Raw genomic sequence first — 22,304 nt, 5'->3', positions numbered from 1 at the left:
AAAAAATAAACAACCCCACTGAAAAATGGGCAGAAGCCCTAAATAGACATTTCTCCAAAAAAGACATGAATAGCCAAGAGGCACATGAAAAGAAGCTCAACATCACTAATTATTAGAGAAATGCAAATCAAACTACAATGAGATACTGCTGGACACAGGTCAGAACGGCCTCATTAACAAGTCTACAAAATAGCAAATGCTGGAGAGGGTGTGATGAAAACGGAGCCCTCCTTCACTGTTGGTAGGAATGTAAAGTGATACAACCTCTATGGAAAACAGTATGGCAGTTTCCCAGGAAACTAAATGCAGAAGTACCATATGACCCAGAAATCCCACTCCTGGGCATATATCCAGAGAAAATTCTAATTTGAAAAGATGCATGCAGCCCTATGTTCATTGCGTCACTATTCACAATAGCCAAGACATGGAAACAACCTAAATGTCCACTGACGACGGATGGATGGATGAAGAAGATGTGGTACATATACACAATTGAATACTAGTCAGCCATAAAAAAGAACAAAATAACGTCATTTGCAGCAACATGGATGGAACTAGAGATTCTCATAGTAAGTGAATCAGGTCAGAAAGAGGAAGACAAATACCACATGATATCACTTAGACATGGAATCTAAAATATGGCACAGATGAGCCTCTCTACAGAACAGAAACAGACTCACAGATGTGGAGAGTAGACTGTGGTTGCCAAGGGGGAGGTGGAGGAAGTGGGGTGGACTTGGAGTTTTGGGTTAGGAGATGCAAACTATTACATGTAGAATGGTTAAGCAATGAGAGGTCCTATTGTACAGCGCAAGGGACTATATCCAATCTCTTGGGATGGAACATGATGGAAGATATTACGAGAAAAATAATGCATATATATGTATAACTTGGTCACTATGCTGTGCAGCAGAAATTGGCACAAAACTGTAAATCCGTTATACTTTAATAATACATGTATATGTCATATATATATAAACAAAGCACCCAAGATCTGTGGACCAAACAGTCTTTTATATGTGTAATTGGCAAACCAGAAATAGAGAAGGGAAGGGGGCAAAAGAGATATATTTGAAAAAATAATGTCTTGAAAATACTTAGCTAATGAAAGACATCAAACCATAGCTCCAAGAATCTCCATGAACCCAAGCAGGAAAAATTCAAATGAGGCCAGCCTAGACACATCATAGCCAAACCAAAAATGAAGAGAAAGTCTTAAAAGCAGCCAAGAGAAAAAGCATGTGGCAACAATAACAGTGGCAGCTGGCATCTCATCAGAAATAATAAAATCTACAAGACAATTCAAAGCCATCTCTAAAGTTGTGAAAAAAACCTATCAACCTGAAATTCTATACCAACGAAAATATCTTTCAAAAGTAAAGGCAAAATAGCTATTCACAATAGCCAAGACATGAAAGCAACCTAAGTGCCCATGGATGGATGAACGGATGAAGAAAATGTGTTATATATACACAATGAAATATTACTCAGCCATAAAAAAGGATGAAATAATGCCATTTGCAGCAACATGATCAACCTAGATATCTTACTAAGTGAAGTAAACCAGAGAAAGACAAATATCACATGATATCACTTATATGTGGCATCTTTAAAAATGATACAAGTGAACTTATTTACAAAGTAGAACTAGAATCACAGACACAGAAAACCAACTTATGGTTACCAAAGGCAGGAGGGGAGAGAGGTAAATTAGGAGTTTGGGATCAAAATATACTCACTACTATATACAAAATAGGTAACCAATAAGGACCTACTGTGTAGCACAGAGAACCATACTCAATATCTTGAAATAAAGGAAAAGAATCTGAAATAGACTACATATTATATATATAAATGAATCACTTTGCTGTGCACCTGAAACATACATCATAAATGCACTATATTTCAATGAAATTTTTTAAAAGACATTCCGTATGGTGCCCAGCACAGAGAAAGCACTAATTAAAAACAAAAACAAAATTAAAGGCAAAAATAAAGACAAGGCCAATAAAACAAAAACTAAGAGAATTCACTTCTAGCAAACCTACCTTAGGAGAAATGCTAAAGGAAGTAATTCAGGCCGAAGGGATATAATCCTAAAGGGAAAACCAAATCTAAAAGAAGCAATAAAGAGAAAAGAATGTATACATGTATGTGTAACTGGGTCACCATGCTATACAGTAGAAAAAATATATATATATACATATAAATGATTTTTAAAAAAGAGTACTGGAAATGGTAGCCATGTGGATAAATATATTTTAAAATTTTAATTTCTATAAAAGCATATCAAGGGCTAAAGACAAAAATCATCTAAATCTTCTACGGGACTTATATGCAAAAGTGAAATACATGACAATGTACAAAGAGTATGAGGAAAAATGCTTTTGAAAGATTTTTACACTGTATGTGAAACGGTGTAATACTGACTTAAAGATGACAAGTAAAACAATGCATATTATAATGTGTGCAGAATCTACTAAAATTTTTTCCAAGTGTTATAACTAAAATAAAAGGAGATAAAATGTAATACAAGTATTTGATAAGCCTAAAAGAAGACAGAAAAAGAGGAACAAGAGCAGATGGAACAAATGAAAATCAAACACCAAGGTGGTAGGCTTAAACCCAACCCCATCAACTGCATTAACTGTAAATGGCTTAACCACTCCAATAAATGGCAGAGACTGGCCAGACTAGACAAAATCAAAAGGTACAACTACAAGCTGTTTACAAAAATCATACATTAAACATAAAAATACAGATAGGTTCAAAGCAAAAGGACGAGAAAATATATTCTGTGCAGACATTAATCTCAAGAAAGCTAATGTAGCTATATGTCAGTTTTGGATAAAGGAGACTTCAAAATAAGGAATATTAACACACAGATGGAAACCTCATAATAATAAAATGTTCGATTCAGCATAAGGAAAGAAAAAAAAGCTTTTTTAGGTCACACCCATAGAAATATAACTGCCCAGGCCAGGGATTGAATCTGAGCTGCAGTTTCAACCTATGCCATAGCTGTGGCAATAGCAGATCCTTTAATCCAGGGTGCCAGGCTGGGGATTGGACCCACGCCTCCACAGGGACCAAGACGCTGCAGTCGGATTCTTAACAGACTGTGCCACAGTGGACACTCTGAAAATTTAAGAATACTAAGTAGAAATGTAGACATGGGAATTTGGCTTCCAAATCCCTGAGGGGTAGCAAAGAAAATCTTAGCTATTCAGCTAAAGAAAGAAACAAGAGGTGGGAAACGTAAAAATGAAGCACCACTTACAGAACAGCAACAAAGAAGAGGCTGGCAGCAATATGATGAAATATTAGTTATTTCCAAAAAACTGTGAAAGCTTTAATTACCCTAGTTTGACAGAGGGAGCATAGCTTCACATTAAAAAGAACAAATAAAAAGAACAAATTCAAACAAGTGAAAACATGAGGATTTAAATAGCACAACTAACTTGCTTTAATACATTTAGAGCTTTGTACCCACCAAACAGAAACTATTCATTATATTCAAACTATGTAAATTTACAAAAATGTACACTGTATGTATATTTAAAAATTGACTATGAATTCTGTGGCCCTACAGAAAATCATAACAAACTCAAACACAGAAATCACACAAGCCACAGCCTCTGATCTCAATTCATGAAACTATTTTAGCACTGTAATTATGCCCATATTTAGGACTAGGCAAATGAAGCACAGAGAGATACAGCAACCTGCCCAAGATCAGATAACTAGTAAATAGCAGATTTGTGCTTTCTGGCATCCTGGCTCTGGATTCTGCAGTCTTTTCTTCTTTTTTTTTTTTCCGTTTTTTTAGGGCCGCAGTTGCAGCATATGGGAGTTCCCAGACTAGGGGTCTAATGGGAGGCTGTAGCCACTGCCTATGCCTCAGCCACAGCCACACAGGATCTGAGCCACATCTGTACCCACAGGATCCTACAGTTTTAAGCACTGTGCTCCTTCTCAGGAAGTAGGAGCCATCTCCCCCCAACTACCTTAAAAAACTATAAAACTACAATAATTAAAATGTTATATTGAGCCACAACCAGGCAAACAGATAAGCAGAATAGAATTCATTTGCAATCCATGGACATGTGAAAATTTGTTTGTGATGAAGATGTCACTGAGAAAACAATGTCTGTTTCATAAATGACAAACCACATGCAAGAAAAAAAGTTAAAACCTCTACCTCCCTTCATAAATTAAAAAAATTCTCATAAAGAATTATAATTAAAGAATGAAAGTATAAGATACTAGGCAATACAGATCTGAACAGAAAATACCATTTCTGTTTTAGATGAGAAAGGACTTTCTAAATAGGACAGAAACTTTGAAACTGTAAAGGAAGAGATGGATAGATTTAACTATATCATTAAAATGTGCACAATAATAGAAATTGCAAATAAACTTAAAAGTCAACCAGAGGAGGAGTTCCCATCGTGGCTCAGTGGTTAATGAACCCAACTAATATCCATGAGGATGCAGGTTTGATCCCTAGCCTTGCTCAGTGAATTAAGGATCCAGCGTTGCGGTGAGCTGTGGCATAGGTTGCAGACATGGCCCGGATCCAGTGTTGCTGTGGCTGTGGCGTAAGCTGGCAGCTGCAGCTCCTATTTGACCCCTAGCCTGGGAACTTCCATATGCCACAAGTGTGGCCTTAAAAAAACAAACAAACAAACAAATCAACCAGAGGAGTTCCAGTTGTGGCATGTTATGAACCCGACTAGTGTTCATGATGATGCAGGTTCAATCCCTGGTCTCTCTCAGCGGGTTAAGGATCCTGTGTTGCTGTGAGCTGTGATGTAGGGTGGCAGCTATATTCGCCCCCTAGCCTGGGAACTTCCATATGCCTTGGGTCTGGCCCTAAAAAGACAAAATAAATAAACAAAATAAAATAAAATACTGTTAGAAAGAAAGAAAGAAAGAAAGAAAGAAAGAAAGAAAGAAAGAAAGAAAGAAGAGAAGAGAGAGGAAGGAAGGAAGGAAGGAAGGAAGGAAGGAAGGAAGGAAGGAAGGAAGGTCTAAAATTCCTTGAATAGGTTAATACAGTGGAACAGCACACAGCCAGCAAAAAGAATCAAGTAGATCTACAGAGATAAAAAAATCTCCAAGATACATTAGGTAAAAAAATTAAACTATAGATAAAATGTGTTCTCAGGTTTTTTTGTTGTTGCTGTTATATTGCCTTTAAAAAGTGAAAGTAATGGAATTGGCAGAGAGAAGTCAGGAGTTCAGGGAAACAGGCTTTTCGCATTGTTTCAATTTTTACAACTCTTTTATAATCTCAAAGTAACGTTTAAGTGAGGGGAAGCAAATTCATTCCCATTCACTTTTGTGTCCTCCTTTCTAATATTTGCCCAAATCAGACATATTTCCAATTGTCTGCAAATATGATGTATTTTTATATAGTTCCTTCTTCATTACATCACAAAATTTTATTAGCTATCCAGTATTTCTTCAGTAGCTATCTAGGATTCCTGTGTCATTTCCATGTTATTATGTGTAACCATAATTTATCAATGTTGACAATTTGAGTTACAATTTATTTTTATTTGGCAAATATATTTGCTTTGTATGGAACACAGCAATGAACATCTCTGTACATGAGGGTTTTGCATCTTTTACATCAGTGCCTCGGCGTATTTTTTAAAGAGTTCTATGTCCAAGGACAAGAGTAATTTTAAGGCTGTCCGTGCACTGCACTACTGCTCTTCAAAAGGGTTATGTCCACTTACAATTCCACCTGCAGCATCCAATCACATCTGTTTCACCATGATCTTACACATCCTACATGCTACTCCTCACTTTCTGATTTTCCTTTAAATATTTTAGTTGATATAAAATATAGAAAGGTTGATTTGGGGGACATTCCCACTTCAGATATTTCTTTTTTTTGTTTGTTTGTTTTTGTTTTGTTTTGTTTTTTTGTCTTTTTTGTTGTTGTTGTTGTTATTGTTGCTATTTTTCTTGGGCCGCTCCTGCGGCATATGGAGGTTCCCAGGCTAGGGGTCGAATCGGAGCTGTAGCCACCGGCCTACGCCAGAGCCACAGCAACGCGGGATCCGAGCCGCGTCTGCAACCTACACCACAGCTCATGGCAACGCCGGATCGCTAACCCACTGAGCAAGGGCAGGGACCGAACCCGCAACCTCATGGTTCCTAGTCGGATTCGTTAACCACTGCGCCACGACGGGAACTCCCCTCCACTTCAGATATTTCTAAAGCCATCACAAAAGAATCATCCAGCACTCTAAGGATATTCCTGAGCTTCTTTTTTTTTCTCGTAACAGGAAACTTCTAAATCGATTTTCCTAATTATGTATGAAAGTAATAAATGTTTACTGTAAAATAATTTTGACAATAAATCGCATAAAGAAAGAAGCAAACATTATGTAATCCCATCAGCCCAAAATAACCACCATTAAGATTTTGTTGTTTATCTTTATAGCTCTTTTTCTTACAGATATAGACACAAGTTGATTTTATTACATTACCACATTACAGTAGCTTTATGCACAATTATGCAACTTGCTTTTTATTACTTAACAACAGTTTATGGATATCTTCCTGAGCTAACAAATAGTTATCTACAAATCTAACTCCAATGGCTGCACAGTTGTTTGTTGTTGCCCATAAAAACCTTGTGCTAATCTATATGCAATGTATTTTACTGTTTTAGACGCATATCTTGCATGTTTACGGATATCAAATATTTACATGAGCATTGGTTATTTATATTTTTATTAGTTATCTGTTCCTGCCCACGGTCCTTTTTTTTTTTTTTCTTCTCATATTGACTGGGAAGAGTCCTCTGTATTTCAGGAGCGTTCAACACTTAACTCTGTAAGTTAGGACAACAGTATCACCTCTTGAGAGTCGGGGGCTGTGAAGATTAAATCATCCAGGGTGTGACAGTGCCTAGTACAAAGCTGGCACATGGTTAATGCTAAAGCCTGTTTCCTTTAACCAAGATGGAGAAACAGGTCAGTTAAAGGACACACACACACGTACACAACACACACCAGCCACTGCTTTTTCTCAATGGCTTCTTGAACAACTACTCAAAACACCTCCCTCAGACTTCCTAAATCCTAGTTCCAGGTTCAGCACTCATTTTATTATTATTATTACATTGTGACATTAGGGATCTATTATTGACCTGCCCCTCCACCTCCCCATAGGAAGAAAGAGAGACAGAGAAAGGAAAGACTGGCTTTAATACCTACCATGCATGTTCCAGCTTCGTGGTAGGCCCCTGCCTGTCACACATAACATACCTTCAACTTTACAGCCTCCTGGGCAGTGATATCCTGTCCCCAATTTACAGATGGGGAAGCCAGGGCACAGCTTTATTATCAGCTGTCAGGATTTAAATCCAACACCCATGAGCTGACTTCCCGGCCATGCTGCCTGCCCTCCCATGGGGACACAGCTCTAGGCATCTTTTGGTTATTTTTATTTGCTTGTTTGTTTGTTGTTTAGGGCCGCACTCACAACACATGAAAGTTCCCAGGCTAGGGGTCGAATCAGAGCTATAGCTGCCAGCCACAGCCATGGCATCACGGGATCACAGGTGCATCTGTGACCTACACCGAAGCTCATGGCAATGCTGGATCCCTGACCCACTGAGAGAGGGCAGGGATCAAACCCGCATCCTCATGGATATGAGTCGGGTTCATTCCCACTGCGCCACAGGGGAACTCTAGGCATCCTCCTGTCATTCACCAGAGCCGCCACATGCTTTACTCCGGGTAAGTGATCAACGCATTGAGATTAAAGCAGCATACAGACTAGCTGCTCTCTTTTAGAATTTGAGCCAGACAGAAAGAGGCCAAATCCTCTTTAAAAACCTCAGATGAATAAACTAGCATTCCCACGTTTTGGTAAATACCCCACAGAAACTATAAATATGTTCATTAAAAACAACAGCAGCATTAGGCTTAATAGCCAAAGATGACAAATAACCTGAATATCCATAAATGATATCCATAAAATGAATAAAGAGGTACCGTCATGCAACAACACGCTCTACGGCAACGAGAACTAACAAATGACAATGATGCACAACTCGAGGCTCAATAGCGCGCTGGGCAAAACTAAAAAGCGCAGAAGCGAGGACACACTGTATAATCCTGTGTCCCCAGGGTTCAAAAACGGTGTTAGAAGTCAGAGTGCTGAGACTTTTGGGGTGGTGCAAGGGGGCTCGGAGGCTGGGGTTATTCTGGGCAGGTGTACGATTATGACTCATGCCCTTTTCTTTGTGTGCATGATTTTTAGGTTGGACTAACTAAAGGAAATTCCCATTCATGTAGGTCAAAACCGTCAAATATCAGCAATTGCATAAGGTTCAAAACACCCTCCAGTAAAGGAGAAAGCAAGCCTTGATCGGCAGACTGCTACCTCCCTGAACACCAGTCCAGACGCTCCTGCAGCTTCTGACCCTGTTTCATGCTCCTCTGCCTTCAATGGAGACAGAATAACCACCCGTCCATCACTTGGGTGGGACAATTTTTCACAGTCACATGCTGAGAGTCTGGGAGGAAGCCGTGCCCGGGTTCCACAGCCCCAGCTGCTCCTCGCTTCCTGCTCACTCAGCCGGGCATCCCAAGCCCTGTGCCAATCCCTTCTTCATGGTGCACCAGTGTTTCTAACGCACCCGCAGAACCTCGAGATTATATTTTTTAAAGAAGCAATATTACTAAGAGATGTTCATACTTAAAAACACTATCATAGGAGTTCCTGTCGTGGCGCAGTGGTTAACGAATCCGACTAGGAACCATGAGGTTGCGGGTTCGATCCCTGGCCTTGTTCAGTGAGTTAAGGATCTGGCATTGCCATGAGCTGCAGTGTAGGTTGCAGACGCGGCTCAGATCCCACGTTGCTGTAGCTCTGGCGTAGGCCAGCGGCTATGGCTCCCATTGGACCCTAGCCTGGGAACCTCCATATGCCGCAGGAGCAGCCCAAGAAATGGCAAAAAGGACAAAAACAAACAAACAAACAAACAACAACCAAAAAAAACCCACTATCATAGAAAAATAGAGGTACAGAGCTCTTATGAGCCTTGTGGGCATCATAAAAGGCATAACTTATCTTATCTTTATAACTAATTGAGATAACTTTATCCAGCTAGGAAACTCCTGGGCTTTTTGTGGCATTCTAAGCATGTCTTTCCCTGTGCAAAAACATCATCAATTCTCAGAATTCTCGGTACAGCCGACTCATTTTACAGTGGCAAATAATATTTCAAACAGAAGGATGCTCCATTTATCAGATGACAAAGCAGATGCCTTCCCAGGCGGGGGAGAAGCACAGGGCATGCTTGGTCCAGCACGTACCACCTGGGGGTGGTGAGAGTGTCTGATGAAAAGAAAGAGCTGTGTCTGCCCCAGGCTTCTAGCAGAACGCTGTATGATGAACATGGGCTTGGAAGTAAATGATGGGAACACAGTGTTTTCCTTACACATTATCTAATGCAGTTATGCCACTAACACTTTTTTTTTTTTTTGGTTTTTTTTTTTTTTTTTTTTTTTTGCCTTTTCTAGGGCTGCTCCTGTGGCAGGCATATGGAGGTTCCCAGGTAGGGGTCTAATCGGAGCTGTTGCTGCTGGCCTACGCCTGAGCCACAGCAACACCAGATCCAAGCTGTGTCTGTGACCTACACCACAGCTCACAGCAACACCAGATCCTTAACCCACTGAGCAAGGCCAGGGATCAAACCCGCAACCTCATGGTTCCTAGTCAGATTCGTTAACCACTGCTCCATGACGGGAACTCCGCCACTAACATTTGATTCAATGTCTAGAATCACAGTTGTGAAAGGCCAGCTGTTTATTGCCATTGAGAAGCTACAGAACTGAGACCAGTCCCTTCCACCACATAGCAGCCCACACTGCATATGGAAGGAGAGCTCACTGAATGAACCCGTGGCAAGCTACCTCACTTACTGCAGGCTAAAAGGAATCGTCTGAAGTATATTTAAAGGAGTTTGTTATTTTACAGAAATCGTAGTGAGTCCTTTATAATAAGAGCATTATATAATTACCTATGGCATGTCCCTTTCATGTAGGTTGTGGATTCATCGTAATAAAAGGATAATAATAATCACATTGCCACTTGCTGAGCTCTAGGTTAATCCTCACAAGCCTTATGTCCAAGGATGCTGGTTAATATTCCTGTTGAACAGATGGGGAAACACATACTGAAGCCAGATAAATACCTGGCTAAAAGGCTCACACCACTAGGGGCCATGCCAGGATTCAAGCCCCCAGTCGGTAACCCAAGGCCAAGACTGTAACCACTTCGCCACCCTGCCCTTCTTAGGACACCACGTATAATAATAGGAATTCACAGGAGTAGGGAGAAGACAGCTAATTGTTGGTATATGTACCACAGGCACTGACAGCACCTTATTTAAAAGAATGAAATGAGGAGTTCCCGTCGTGGCGCAGTGGTTAAAGAATCTGACTGGAACCATGAGGTTGCAGGTTCGATTCCTGGCCTTGCTCAGTGGGTTAAGGATCCGGCATTGCCATGAGCTGTGGTGTAGGTCACAGACGCGGCTCAGATCTCGCGTTGCTGTGGCTGTGGCATAGGCCAGTGGCTACAGCTCTGATTAGACTCCTAGCCTGGAATCTCCATATGCTGCAGGAGCCACCCTAGAAAAGGCAAAAAGACCAAAAAAAAAAAAAAAAAAAAAAAAAAAGAATGAAATGAAGGGGGAATTATCTCCATTTCCCACAGGAAGAAACTGAGTTTTAGCGATTTGAGGCAACTTGCTGGTTCGTGGCAGAGCCAAATTCTAACACAGATCTGCCTGGCTCCAAAGCCCATGGTCTGTCACTTACACTTTGCCTCAAACAGCTCTGTAGAGCGCAAGCAAAGTTATTTCATGTGCATGAGTTTGATAGAATAGATGTTTGCAACAGCAGCTACTGGATCCCAGAACTGCAAGGAATATGCAAAATGTTTCCTTCTGTCCCACAGAATCTACCTCCAAGAGCAGCGGTCCTGCTGCTGGCAGCGGGCAGCTCTGCCATCTCAACACAGAGCCCCACGCTTGCCACCAATGGAGAAGGACAGCGCCAGGCCACTAAAGGGAATTGGTGCTGCCGCAACCTGGGGGTGACACCTGTCATTCCACCCATGGTCCCCGTGGCTCTACCTAAAGATGGGGGTTTGGGAAGGACAGTCTCCTGTGTGCCAGAAAAGAGAAAATAACCGGAGGCGACCAACCCTTGACCACAAGAGGGTCCCGAGCTCCACAAACTGCACACAAGTAGTTCCCGAAGGTGATGGACAGAAGGCTCACCTGTTGAAATGGAAGATTCCTGGGCTCTACTCTAGGGGTTGATGCAGTTAGGTCTGAACTGAGCCCCAGGTAATTCGGGAAGCCTTGCTCTGGATGGACGCAGAAGATTCAGGCCTATAAACATGACCGATAGAAACGAGGTGCCACCTGCGGAGCTCTCAGGCAGCACCAACCATGCCAGGCCCAGGTGGGAGGGCAGGGAAGACAAAGACAGCAGAGACGCAGTCTCCAGACCAGGTGTGTAACCTGCCCGACAAGCGGAATAATCTCGGGTTCCTGAGAGCACCGTGGGGCCCAGGGGCAGCAGCACAGCTGTGCACGGAGGAAACAGGCCCTATGTGCCCAAGGGAACAGCCACTCCCCACCCCCCGACCCCCCACCGGGCACAGATCTGATCACGGTGCTGTTTTGTTTAGTTAGTGCTTCCAAGGGAACCTCCACCCTTCCAGGCAGGGCCCCCCAGAGACCATCCGCGTGCTTGTTCCAGGCTCATTTCCTGCCTCTCTTACCACCCCCTCAAAACCCGCACTCTGGGCTCAGGCCCCACGTAGTGCCCTGATCCCAGCCAAAATGTGCCTCCTGCTCCAGGACGCTCCATCTGCAGGAACATCTTTGGGCCCAAGCGCCCTGCACTGCTCAAGACTCAGGTGAGACGGCAGCTCTAAAAAGCCTTGCCTGGCACTTGTCTCCTCTTCTGCTTCCTCCCAAGACTCATCAACTCCTCCACGTCAGTAAAACGGAGGACAGACTCTGCTCCAACCACCATAACCATCCCCTGCCTAGAGTCCTAAACTGGCCTCTTACAGGGAATAAAGAAAGATGTGTGCCTGTCAGTATTCCAAAAACCCACCTGACAGCCAGTGCCCTCAAGCAAGTCACCTGGATGGGCTAAAAATGCCAAGTTTCCCGCTGTATGATTGGAATAACACAAACTCAAGTTTACTAACGAAGGGGAAAGAAAACGACTACCGGGCAGGCGCCTAGAAAAGGCCAAGGACGCATCTGTCAACCACAGGAATGAGAAAAGAGGAATGTTTGGAGGCAAAACTCTCAAGACCAATGATTACGATCGCACCGGGAAAAATAACAAATAGCGTGCGTTGTGCGCTTGCTCTGCCAGGCTGTGCGCCGCTCGGAGGCCCCAGCCTTCCTCCCTGCATCTTCCCAGCACCTGGCACAGGCCTCCTGCACAGCAGTGCTCAAAGAAGGATGCTGGGTTCCCTGACAGCCTGGCATCCTGAGTAGACAGACTCCCGGCTCCCGGAGGGGCAGGGCCATGGCAGACAGGGAGCCTCCAGGGGCCACAGGGAGGGAGAGAGAAGGAGGGAGGGATGGAGGAACAGGGGGCAACAGGCAGCTCACACTCCCCTCGCCACCCCTGACCCCAGCATTTCAGACTGTCATCCAATTCCAGGGTCCTTTCTGCAATGCAATAAATACAGGTCCTTTCTGCTGAATTCTTTTTCATTTTCAGGCCTCACCTGCAGCATATGGAAGTTCCCGGGCCAGGGTCAAATTGGAGCTGCAGCTGTGCCCTACACCACAGCCTGTGGCAATACCAGATCCTTAATGCACTGAGCCACCACAGGAGCTCCGGGTTCTCCGATTTAAATGATGTCCTCGAGGCCGATGGCCAGCAGCAGCAGGACAAAGCAGCACTGGCTCCTTCACGCTCTTACCAGCAGCTTCCTTACCACATCATGGCCTCTGGGCTCAGAAGACCCCCCAGCATCTGCCACAAGCACAACCCCACTGCTCAGGGAATGGGAGCCACGATGGCAACCTCCACCCTCGAGGGGTCACCCTGAGAGTCTGATTTTAGGACTCGAGTGACAGCTCTCCCCATACACGAGTCCAAGCTGTGTACTTGCTTCTCTGGAGAATAAGGGGCCACCTAAGGCTTCTAGGAGGTGGTCACTTTGGTTCTGATCCGGAAGCCTGGTGCTGGACACGGTCTAGCTCAGCAGCTTAGGGATGGGGGGTGGGGTAACTGCCTGTTTGGAAGCACCTTACGCCTCTTGCTGAGGATCTGCAGGCAAGTTACTTAGCCTTTCTAAACCTTGATCTCCTTATTTGTGAAGTGGGGAAAAGGAAGAGGATCCCCTCCAGGGAAACGAGGCTTAAAAGAATCACAAGGAATGCCTTTGGCAGAGAGCGAGCCCTCGACCACCAACCCTGGCTGCGGCTATTTCTTTGAAGCACTTCAGTGGGGTGACTGAGAGTCCAGACCACGTGGCTGGAGCATCAAGACTGAGACCTCTGCGCCCTTCCCAGCTCTGTGATGCAGGCATCTCTCCATCTGTCTGTGCTACAGATTCTTCATCCATGAGCAGAAATAAAAATACACCCCCTTCACCAGAGGTGTGTCGGGTTCGATGGCATATGCGATTGTCTTCATTAGTGCGGCCACATAGTAAGTGTTCAATAAATGGTAGTTTTTCTACTGGAGACAGTAGTAAAAGTGGAAGCAGAGTAGCGTCAGTGTCCACGTGCCACTGGTCCTGGGGCCATTACACTGTGGTTGTGGGGCCACCTTGCTTCCAAACTGCGCTTGCTTAGCAAGGTCAAGTGCTGGCTCTGGCAGGTACAGAAACACTCATGGAATCTCTGTTGGGTCTTGGTGGCAGCAGCATGGAGGAGGCCCATGGGTGATCCCTCTCTCTGCTCTGCTTACAGTCCCTAAGTAAGAGCAAAGAGGCCTTGAAGCCCTTAAGCCACACAGGACTAAATTCAACCTCAAAGCTATACATCGTACCTGGATTTTTCCTAAGCATGGACTCCTCAAACTAATTAATGTCCTGTTAGGTTAAACTTTATGTGCTAGCCTGGCTTTGCATTACTTGTTACTAATTTTCTTCTCAGTGACTAGAGCTTCTCAGGCAGGACTGAGCACCTACCAGGTGATCTATGGTGAGCATCCTCTTGGAATTCTGCACATCAAACCTCAGTACTAAACCTGATCTAAGGATGGAGAACTGATTCCTTAAGAGAACAAGAGGAACAGTATATCCTACTACCCCTGGGTCCAAAAATGCACTTCATCAGTATTAGCTTCAAATCTACGGGAGCAGGTAGGCACTGGGTGGTGGGATTCTACTCTCAGGCAGCGTAAATTTGATCAGAGACAGGTCCATTTGGGGTGATGTTTCCCCAGAGGCACAAGCTTGCCAAGAAGTAAGGTATCCCCCTAAAAAGGCTTATTCGCTTATCCTGAGAAATACATAGATATACTAACAAGAACCAATAATATCAGCTAAGTTGGGCCCAAGAGCAGAGAAACTGGATTCAGCATGCCCAGGGGGACTTTCTAAGCCTATTGGGGTAAAGCCCTGCTCCTGAGACTACCATCTTCACCGAGCAGAGGTGGGTACACGCCACTGAAGCTTGCCCTCAGACCAGCACCAGCAAAAGGAAGAATAAAACCCCCCCCCACCAAAGTCAGCCTCTGTTATCTTGCCAGAAGCTTATCTGAGAAAACAAAGGGTCATCTGTATCTGCGTGCTCCAAGCCAGTCCTTCCGGAAGTGGTTATCTGCCTGCTGATAACAGCATCTGAGCATCTGAGATTCCCACCCAGGAAGTCCGGCACTGGGCATATCAGAGCTGGTCTTTGCATGTAAAAGAGCCACAGGTTGGGCATGCCACTAATATTTCCAATTTGCTATGAAACCAGGGAATCATCCAAAAATGCTGTCAGTGCCCAAGTGTATCCCTTCGGGCAACAGTGGACCCCCCCATTGAGTAATTAGTACACAGGGGAAATTTGGAGAATATAAACTGCCTGGTTTTTAAATAACATCCTTAGAGGAAACAAGAAGCACATAAAAAGATCATTATCAAACTTTCAAATCCACTGCACGAACCATTCATTATATATTTGTAAACATTTCATAAATGTTTGGGGGGGCTATCTGAAGAAATATCTGGAAATACAATACTTACATATTATTGGACCCCTTTTTTAATCTGAAGACTCCCAGAGGCAATCAAAACGAGCCAGCTGAAAAGCCAACCTCACTTTCTTTCAGCATTCCTCACACATTCACCCAACAAATGGTAAATTTACTGTGCACTGAACACTATTCCATCATTTCCATCACACAATAATTGAAGGGGGATTAGCCTGTCCACCAATTGGAAACTGCCCCCATCTGACCACAAGGCAAGTACTAGTTTTCCCGTATTTCCAAAGGTAGAAAAACAGACTAAGAGGAGGGAAAAGTGTTTTCTGTTTTCCCAAGTGCATCAGGACCCAACCAAAGTTCCCTTTCCTTCTTCCCAGTGAATAACACTAGTGTTTACTGAGAAGCCGGGAGAGAGGGCTTTTCTGCATCTGGGGGAGCTCACCGCTTTTTCTGATGGTGTGACTAAATACTCTGGATGCCTTCAGTCCTTCCTAAAGGAAAACATGCAAGAAAGGACATTTCTTTCCATGTGCATACCCTGGACTGCACAGAACAGAAGTCATCTCACAGCCTCCCACCTGCCACCAATGGCTCCAGATTTGGGGCAGACATCCAGAGGGGCTTCCTGTTTGGAAATGGCTCAGTGGGCTTTAAAAACAAAAAACCCTGGCAAATCCAGAAAGTTCAGGCAACTTGAATATATTTTAAATGTCTGAAAATCGGCATGGGTAGAGGAGAGAGAACCTGACCTCCTAATGGAGAGAGAATTGGAGATGTGTGAGTGCCTAGGTGACAGGAGATGACCAGGGGCTGTGCGCTGGGTCTGAGCAGGTGTTCTGGGCTTGGATCTGAAAGGCAAGAGACACGACAGCTCCCTGCTGCTTGGACCTGGGAGGCAGGTGGGCGGCGGGTCGGGTGGGCGGGGAGGGGGGGTGCAATGGGGCTCAGACGTCTCTGAAAGAAGCTGCGCCAGAGCCCCAGCCTCTTTCCCAGACCGCTATTTCCAGGTACGTGCCGCTCAGGGCCCTCGGGGCACTTCGCTGCAGCCCTGAGAGGACAGGGACTCAGCACAGAGCTGCAGGCGTACGGAGCCCACACCTCAGGCTGCAGCCCCCGCCTCGTGAGCCTCCGCAGCAACAGTTTTCCAGCCGTGGAAATACGGCAAAGGTCTCCTGGGGAAACGGTCACCAGGACCCCGGGCGCCAAAGCAGAGACACGAAAGGAGACCGAGCCTGGCCCTGGGCACCGCGGGGGGCAATGAGAGAGGCAGCCTGGAGCAAAGACTGCAAACGTCGGGCTCCTCGGGAGATCACACATCGGGAGAAACTTCCCGAGGGCGCCAGCGAGGCTGCCGGCGAGGGTGCGCGTCCGCGTCCCGGGAAGCAGCCCTGGATCCTCGGGCAGTTGGTGCGGAGCCGGCGAAAGGCGCAGGCGAGGAACGCGAGCGGCGGCCGGACCCGCTCGCCGGCGCCATGGGGGTGTCAGGGGCAGGTCTCAGCCCCGCGCGCGTGGATCCCTTCGCTCGCAGAGTCCCATGAAGGAGGGTCTTTTTTGATCCCCTAGGGCACACTCGGGGCCTGGGCGTGGAGGGGCCCTCGAATCCAGGCCCGGCGGGATTTGGCAAACTTGGGGCGCAGGGATGTTCGATCCGCGGGTCCCCGACTCCGTGCGCTCCCTCCCGCGGCGCGCCACTACTTACACGAAGACCCCGAAAAGCAGGGCTCGGACCCCGATCTCGATGGCCAGTTCTCGCATGGTGCGGCTGGAGCAGCTCCCGCGGCGGCGGCGGCGGCGGTGGCGGCGGCGGCTGGTGCTCTCGGCGGCTCCCGCAGCTCGGCCAGCGCCGGCTCGCCAGACCCGGGCGGCGAGGGAGGCGCGCTCCAGGCCGCGGGCGGGGGCGGGAGGCGGGAGGCGGGCGCCGGGAGGGGGCGGGCGGGCGGCGGATCGGGGCTCAGCCCAAACCTCCCGCCTCAGGCTCGGGGGCTCGGGGACGCCGAGATGACAGCTCCCGATGCTCCCCGCCCCACGGCCCCGTGCCAAGCGGGAGGCGCCTCCGGGACTCCCCGCTCCCCGGCGCCGGGCGCCGCCTCCGCGCCCCGGGCCCGCGCCGTGCGCTCGCTGTCAGGCGAGGGGAAGCCCGGGGAAGCCCGGCCGCCGCCGCCGCCTCCCCTGCACACTCCTCGGCTCCCCTGCCAGTGGGCGGCCCCCGGGCTCCGCGCCGGGGCAGCGCTCGTTGGGTCTCTGTCTGCGGCCCCTCTGCGTCTCCTGGCTCGGCCGGCCTCCGGCTCTCGGCTCCGGTCACTTGTTCCCTGGCACACGCACGCACGTGGGCAGGTAGTAGGAGAGCGCTTTGGGGATTCTCTCAGGCTCTGGGCAGCCCTGGCACCCACTGTTCCTGCTGAGCAGCGCAGCCTTCCTCCCGTTTTCTGCCCTTCCTACATCTTTCCAACCTGGATTCCCACCCCCACCCCACCTCCCCGCCCCAGGAAGTTCCCCCGAGATCACTCGCAGTCTTTGCTTTGCGCTTAGAAGAGCCAGGCAGACTTGAGGGTCCCGGCACAGACTGAAGGCAAAGGGGAACTTAGGTCCTGGCCATGCCACCAGCGCCAGGCCAGAGGCGCACCCCTGCCCCAGCCGCCAGCAGCTTTGGACTAGGATGTGAAATGTGAAAGGGGGGGGGGGGAAGCCTGGAACAGTCCCTACCCCGGCGGGGGGTCAGAGTCCCTCAGGGAAGACACAGCACTGTCGCCAGCACCTGAGGCAGTAGGGGCTGCAGGTAGGACCAGGAGCCTCATCCTCAGGGTTCAGGATCAAAGGCCAGATCCTCTCCGTTGGCCTGAGGGTCAAGACCTCAAGCCAGAGCCCAGCGAAGACGTTTTCGCTCTGCTTTCCCATCACCGGTCAGGATTATGCATATTTCTCAGAATTTGAACTTCTTGCCTTTACTAATTTAAACCAAATGGACAGTCAAGATGCAAAACTCGCATTAACCTTAACTATTAGGTTGTCCCTAGAGAGCCCAGACCTCCCCTGGGTTTTGTAAGCAGGGAAAGTGGATTAGAAGGTGGTTCCTGAGAATACGGAGCCATAGCTCAGCCTTAGATGAGAGCTACTGGAGGAGAAAGAAGACCTTAGGAGGAGGGCTTAGGCATCAGCAAAGGGCAAACAGACCATGCCTCCCAAAGGACATATGACAGATTCAAGATTCCTGAGTCCAGACATGGCAGGGTCTAGGGAGAGAGAGAAAGACAGATGAGGAAAATTCCTGGCTCTGGGTGGAAGGGACTCCATCCCTGAAGCCCCAGAAGCAGGAACTACATCTAATTAGCTTGTTACCGTATACATGATGCCTGGCACGCTGTGCAATAAGCATTTGGTGAATGAATGAATGAATGAATGACTATATAAATCAGGCACATGGGGTGTCAGGTGTGGGTGGAGTGGAAAGGACTTGGAGGAAGGAGGAGTGGGTCTGTCTCCTCTGTGTGGTCCGGGCCCTGCAACTACTCTAGATACAAGTGGGCTCCCATAGTTTGGCAAAGTCATGTAGAAGAGCCCAAGGTCAACTCAGTGAATTCCAATGACCCAGATCTGAGACAGCCAGGTGGCCAGATTCCAGGAGGAGTTACTAACAAGAGCGCATGATATTAACACATCACTTACCTATAAGCATTAACTGAGCAGTCTCTGTCAAGCCACATCTGGGCACTAGGATTCATAATCCAAAGCTGCCCTCAAGAAACTATAGAGACAGAGAGCCACGGAGAAACATCAAGAAACTATGAAAAGCAGTATTAATCAGTCCCAAAGGAGTGCTTCAGAAAATGATCACTCAGAGATCAGAGGTTGGAATTGTGGAAAGTAACATAATGTCTTTTCTATCAAAGGAAATCTTGGTGACTCCATTTTGCTCCCGTTTTGCCTTCCTGTGCCCCCACCCCTCCCCTTTTCCTCTTCTCCCAGTAACAATGTGTTTCAAATTAGCCAAAGGGGAAGAGTGTGCGCCCTGACCTGACCCATGGGAAGGGGACAGGTAAATCACCTGCATTAGGAACAAATAGGGGAGGGTCCTTTGTTTGGCGTGCACACTTTTTGGAGTGCCCGTGCCCTTCTGCAGAAGTAAAGAGCCTTGTCGAGATTTGTCCTTGTCCATGTGTCTCACTTTCTGACACTGATGACCCGAGCCAGAGTTATTGTAATTTCCTATGGAATCATTCCTTTGTTCTGGGGTGGCCAGAGCACAAACCCTTTCCAGGAGAGTTGGTGCTTAGCAGGCAAAGTAGGAAAACGGAAAGGGAGGGAATTCCAAGTGAGTGCAAGAGCAGAAGTAGGTGAAGGGGGTTTAGAGGGTAGAATGAATCGACCTCGCTGGCAGAGCAGGAGGGCAGACAAAGGTTAAGCTCCTGGTGGAGATCTTATTGTCTTGGTCCTGCCCACCAGGGACTGTTACCAAGATCACAGAGTTAGAATCTTTGCACCACATTTTCTTGATCATTTCTTGCTTGTATCAGAGATGCCTAGAAAAAGGACATGTGGCCTCACTGTTGTCATCATTAAAAAATGATTTTGAAGCACATAGTTCTAAAGAGCTGCCCAGTGCAAAACCCCATTTGTTGCTTGCATTTATTCTGGGCTCTCCTCCCACATGGTCATCCTGTTCGTATTGGAAATCTCACCACGGATAAGGAACTCACCCTTGAGGGAACTTGTACCCTTTTCAGACAGCTCTGTTGAAATCTCTTTCTAACAGGGAATAATTAAAAAAAAAAAAAAAAAAAACACCATCCTGTACCTTATATCAATGCATTAGTCCTGCCCCACCTACACCCACACCTCGCCTGCCAGATGCACAGAACTGATACAGTCAGAATTTTGTGATGCCATAGAACAGATGGCTCAACCCAAATTAATTTTGTTAAAAAAAAAAAAAGAAGAAGAAGAATTAAAATTTCAGGGGAAGATTGGGCTTCAGGCACAGCTGGATTCAGGATCCAAACAATGTCACCAGGACTGGATTCTTTCCACCCCCTGCTCTGCCTGTACTATACTGGCTTCCGTCGCAGGTTCCTGGTAGTTGCAAGATAACTGCAAGAATTCCAGCTTTCAGAGTTCCCACTGTGGCTCAGGGTTAAAGGCCCAGTGTTCCCTCTGTAAGAATGCACATTCAATCCCTGGCCTGCCTTCAGTGGGTTAAGGATCTGGTGTTGCTGTGGCTGTGGCATAGGCTGGCAGCCACAGCTGCAGCTCCACCCCTAGCCCAGGAACTTCCATATGCTGAAGGTATGGCCCTAAAAAGCAAAAAATTAAAAATTAAAACACACACACACACACACACACACACAAAGAATTCTAGCTTTCCAGCCTCTCAGGATCAAATCTGGTGGGAAAAACCTCTACCTTGATGCCCGCAGTCCCAACAAAAGTTTCACTGAAGGTCATTGGCACTGCCCAGCCGTGAACCAATCACTCTGGTCGGGGGGAATCAGGACTGGGTCTCATGTTTCATCCCTAAGCTGGGAATAGAAACTTCACCCAAGGCTGCAGGGCTGAGAATGGGAGGAGGAGAACCCACAAAGGCAGAACTGGTGCTTTGGAGGAGGGAAAATGTTTGATGGAAAGCAAACAAACATAGGGTGGAACATCCCCTCCCCTGCCACAACCATGCAGGTTGAGGAAAACTAGTGTGCTTCCCTGAGTTCTCGTCCAGTCCCTCCATCTCGAACCAGCAGAAGATTTAGCCTGGGGGCTCCGTGACAGGCTGCTCTCTTTTGCTTAAGTGCCCTTAAACAAAGCTATGATGTCACCCAGAGGCTCCCCCTCAGCTGCCCAGTCTCTTACTTCTCCACTCCCTCTGGCAATACTGTCATCTGCCCTAATTCTCTTCTTTCTCTTTTACCACTCAGCTGTCCAGGGAAACTTGAGCCTTGTTCATTATGTAAGCCTGGATCAAGATATTCTCTGGGCTCTCGTGCCCACACAGAATTTAGAATTAAAGGCAGGTCCCCCTTGAAGGGCAGGCCCTAGGAAATGGACTAAAGATGGCACCCTCCATGTCCCAATTCCCATAAAGCAGGAGGTCACTCTTGTGAGTCTGGAGGTGGCTGGCTTCAGCAGCTGTCTAGCTGTGAACATGTGCCAAATAGTGGAGCCCTTCAAAGAGCCAGGGCTGCTGCAGAGAACAGATACGGCCACCCAGCCGGAGCAGCCAGGGGTCCAGCTGGGAGGCCCCTGCTGGGTCTTCAGAAGACTCCCGTAGAATTGATGAGTTCTCTAGTGAAAGAAGCATGAATCAGAGGTTCCAGTAGCCTCAGAAACATTCTATCATAAGAATTAAAATAGGCATGTCCATCCCTTGCCAAGGCAACATGAGCACCATAACTCTAAAGTGTCAGATTGATCTTTGAAAGATCACTAAGAATGTAGACACTCAAATGAGTGCAGCTCCCCCAGTGACTCTGTGGCTGCACTCACTGACAAATGCCACTTGGGGGAAATCTCTCAAATTTCATATTGAGCCTGCGGGCATGCCAAGAAAGTCACCCTCATCCCTCTGTAGTCTTGCCTCTGCTGTTGGACATTTTTTTCTTTAAATTTCATTGGTATCATCCAATACAATGATTCTATAGTGATCAGACTTTTGACCATTTCCAAGATCAAAGCCACTATGAAACAACTTTTTTTTTTTTTTTGGTGGTATTTTTGCCTTTTTAGGGCCACACCCACGGCACATGGAGGTCCCAGGCTAGGGGTCGAATCAGAGCTGTAGCTGCCTGTCTATGTCAGAGACACAGCAATGCCAGATCCAAGCCGTATCTGTGACCTACACCACAGCTCACGGCAACGCCAGATCCTTAACCCATGGAGCGAGGCCAATATTGAACCTACATCCTCGTGGATGGTAGTCAGTTTCATTTCTGCTACACCACAACAGGAACTCCTGTGCTTCCATTTTTAAGATAATTTTTTAAATTTTAATTTTTTATTTTATGTCTTTTTAGGGCCACACCCACGGCATATGGGGGTTCCCAGGATAGGCGTCTACTCGGAGCTGTTGCTGCTGGCCTACACCACAGCCACAGC

At 46.7% G+C, this 22,304-nt stretch overlaps 1 protein-coding gene across 1 annotated transcript in view; it reads right to left on the bottom strand.

The window, feature by feature from the left end:
- Positions 1–17,075, bottom strand: part of PLPP4 (phospholipid phosphatase 4) — a 147,416-nt gene extending 130,341 nt beyond the window's left edge. The window contains exon 1 of the mRNA XM_001924179.5: positions 16,924–17,075. Within this exon, the coding sequence (XP_001924214.1) occupies positions 16,924–16,979 (56 nt within the window). The 5' untranslated portion in view covers positions 16,980–17,075. The remainder of the gene's footprint in view (positions 1–16,923) is intronic.

Source organism: Sus scrofa, chromosome 14, assembly GCF_000003025.6.
Source record: "Sus scrofa isolate TJ Tabasco breed Duroc chromosome 14, Sscrofa11.1, whole genome shotgun sequence".
NCBI lineage: Eukaryota > Metazoa > Chordata > Mammalia > Artiodactyla > Suidae > Sus > Sus scrofa.
This window is presented reverse-complemented; position numbering and strand designations above follow the sequence as displayed.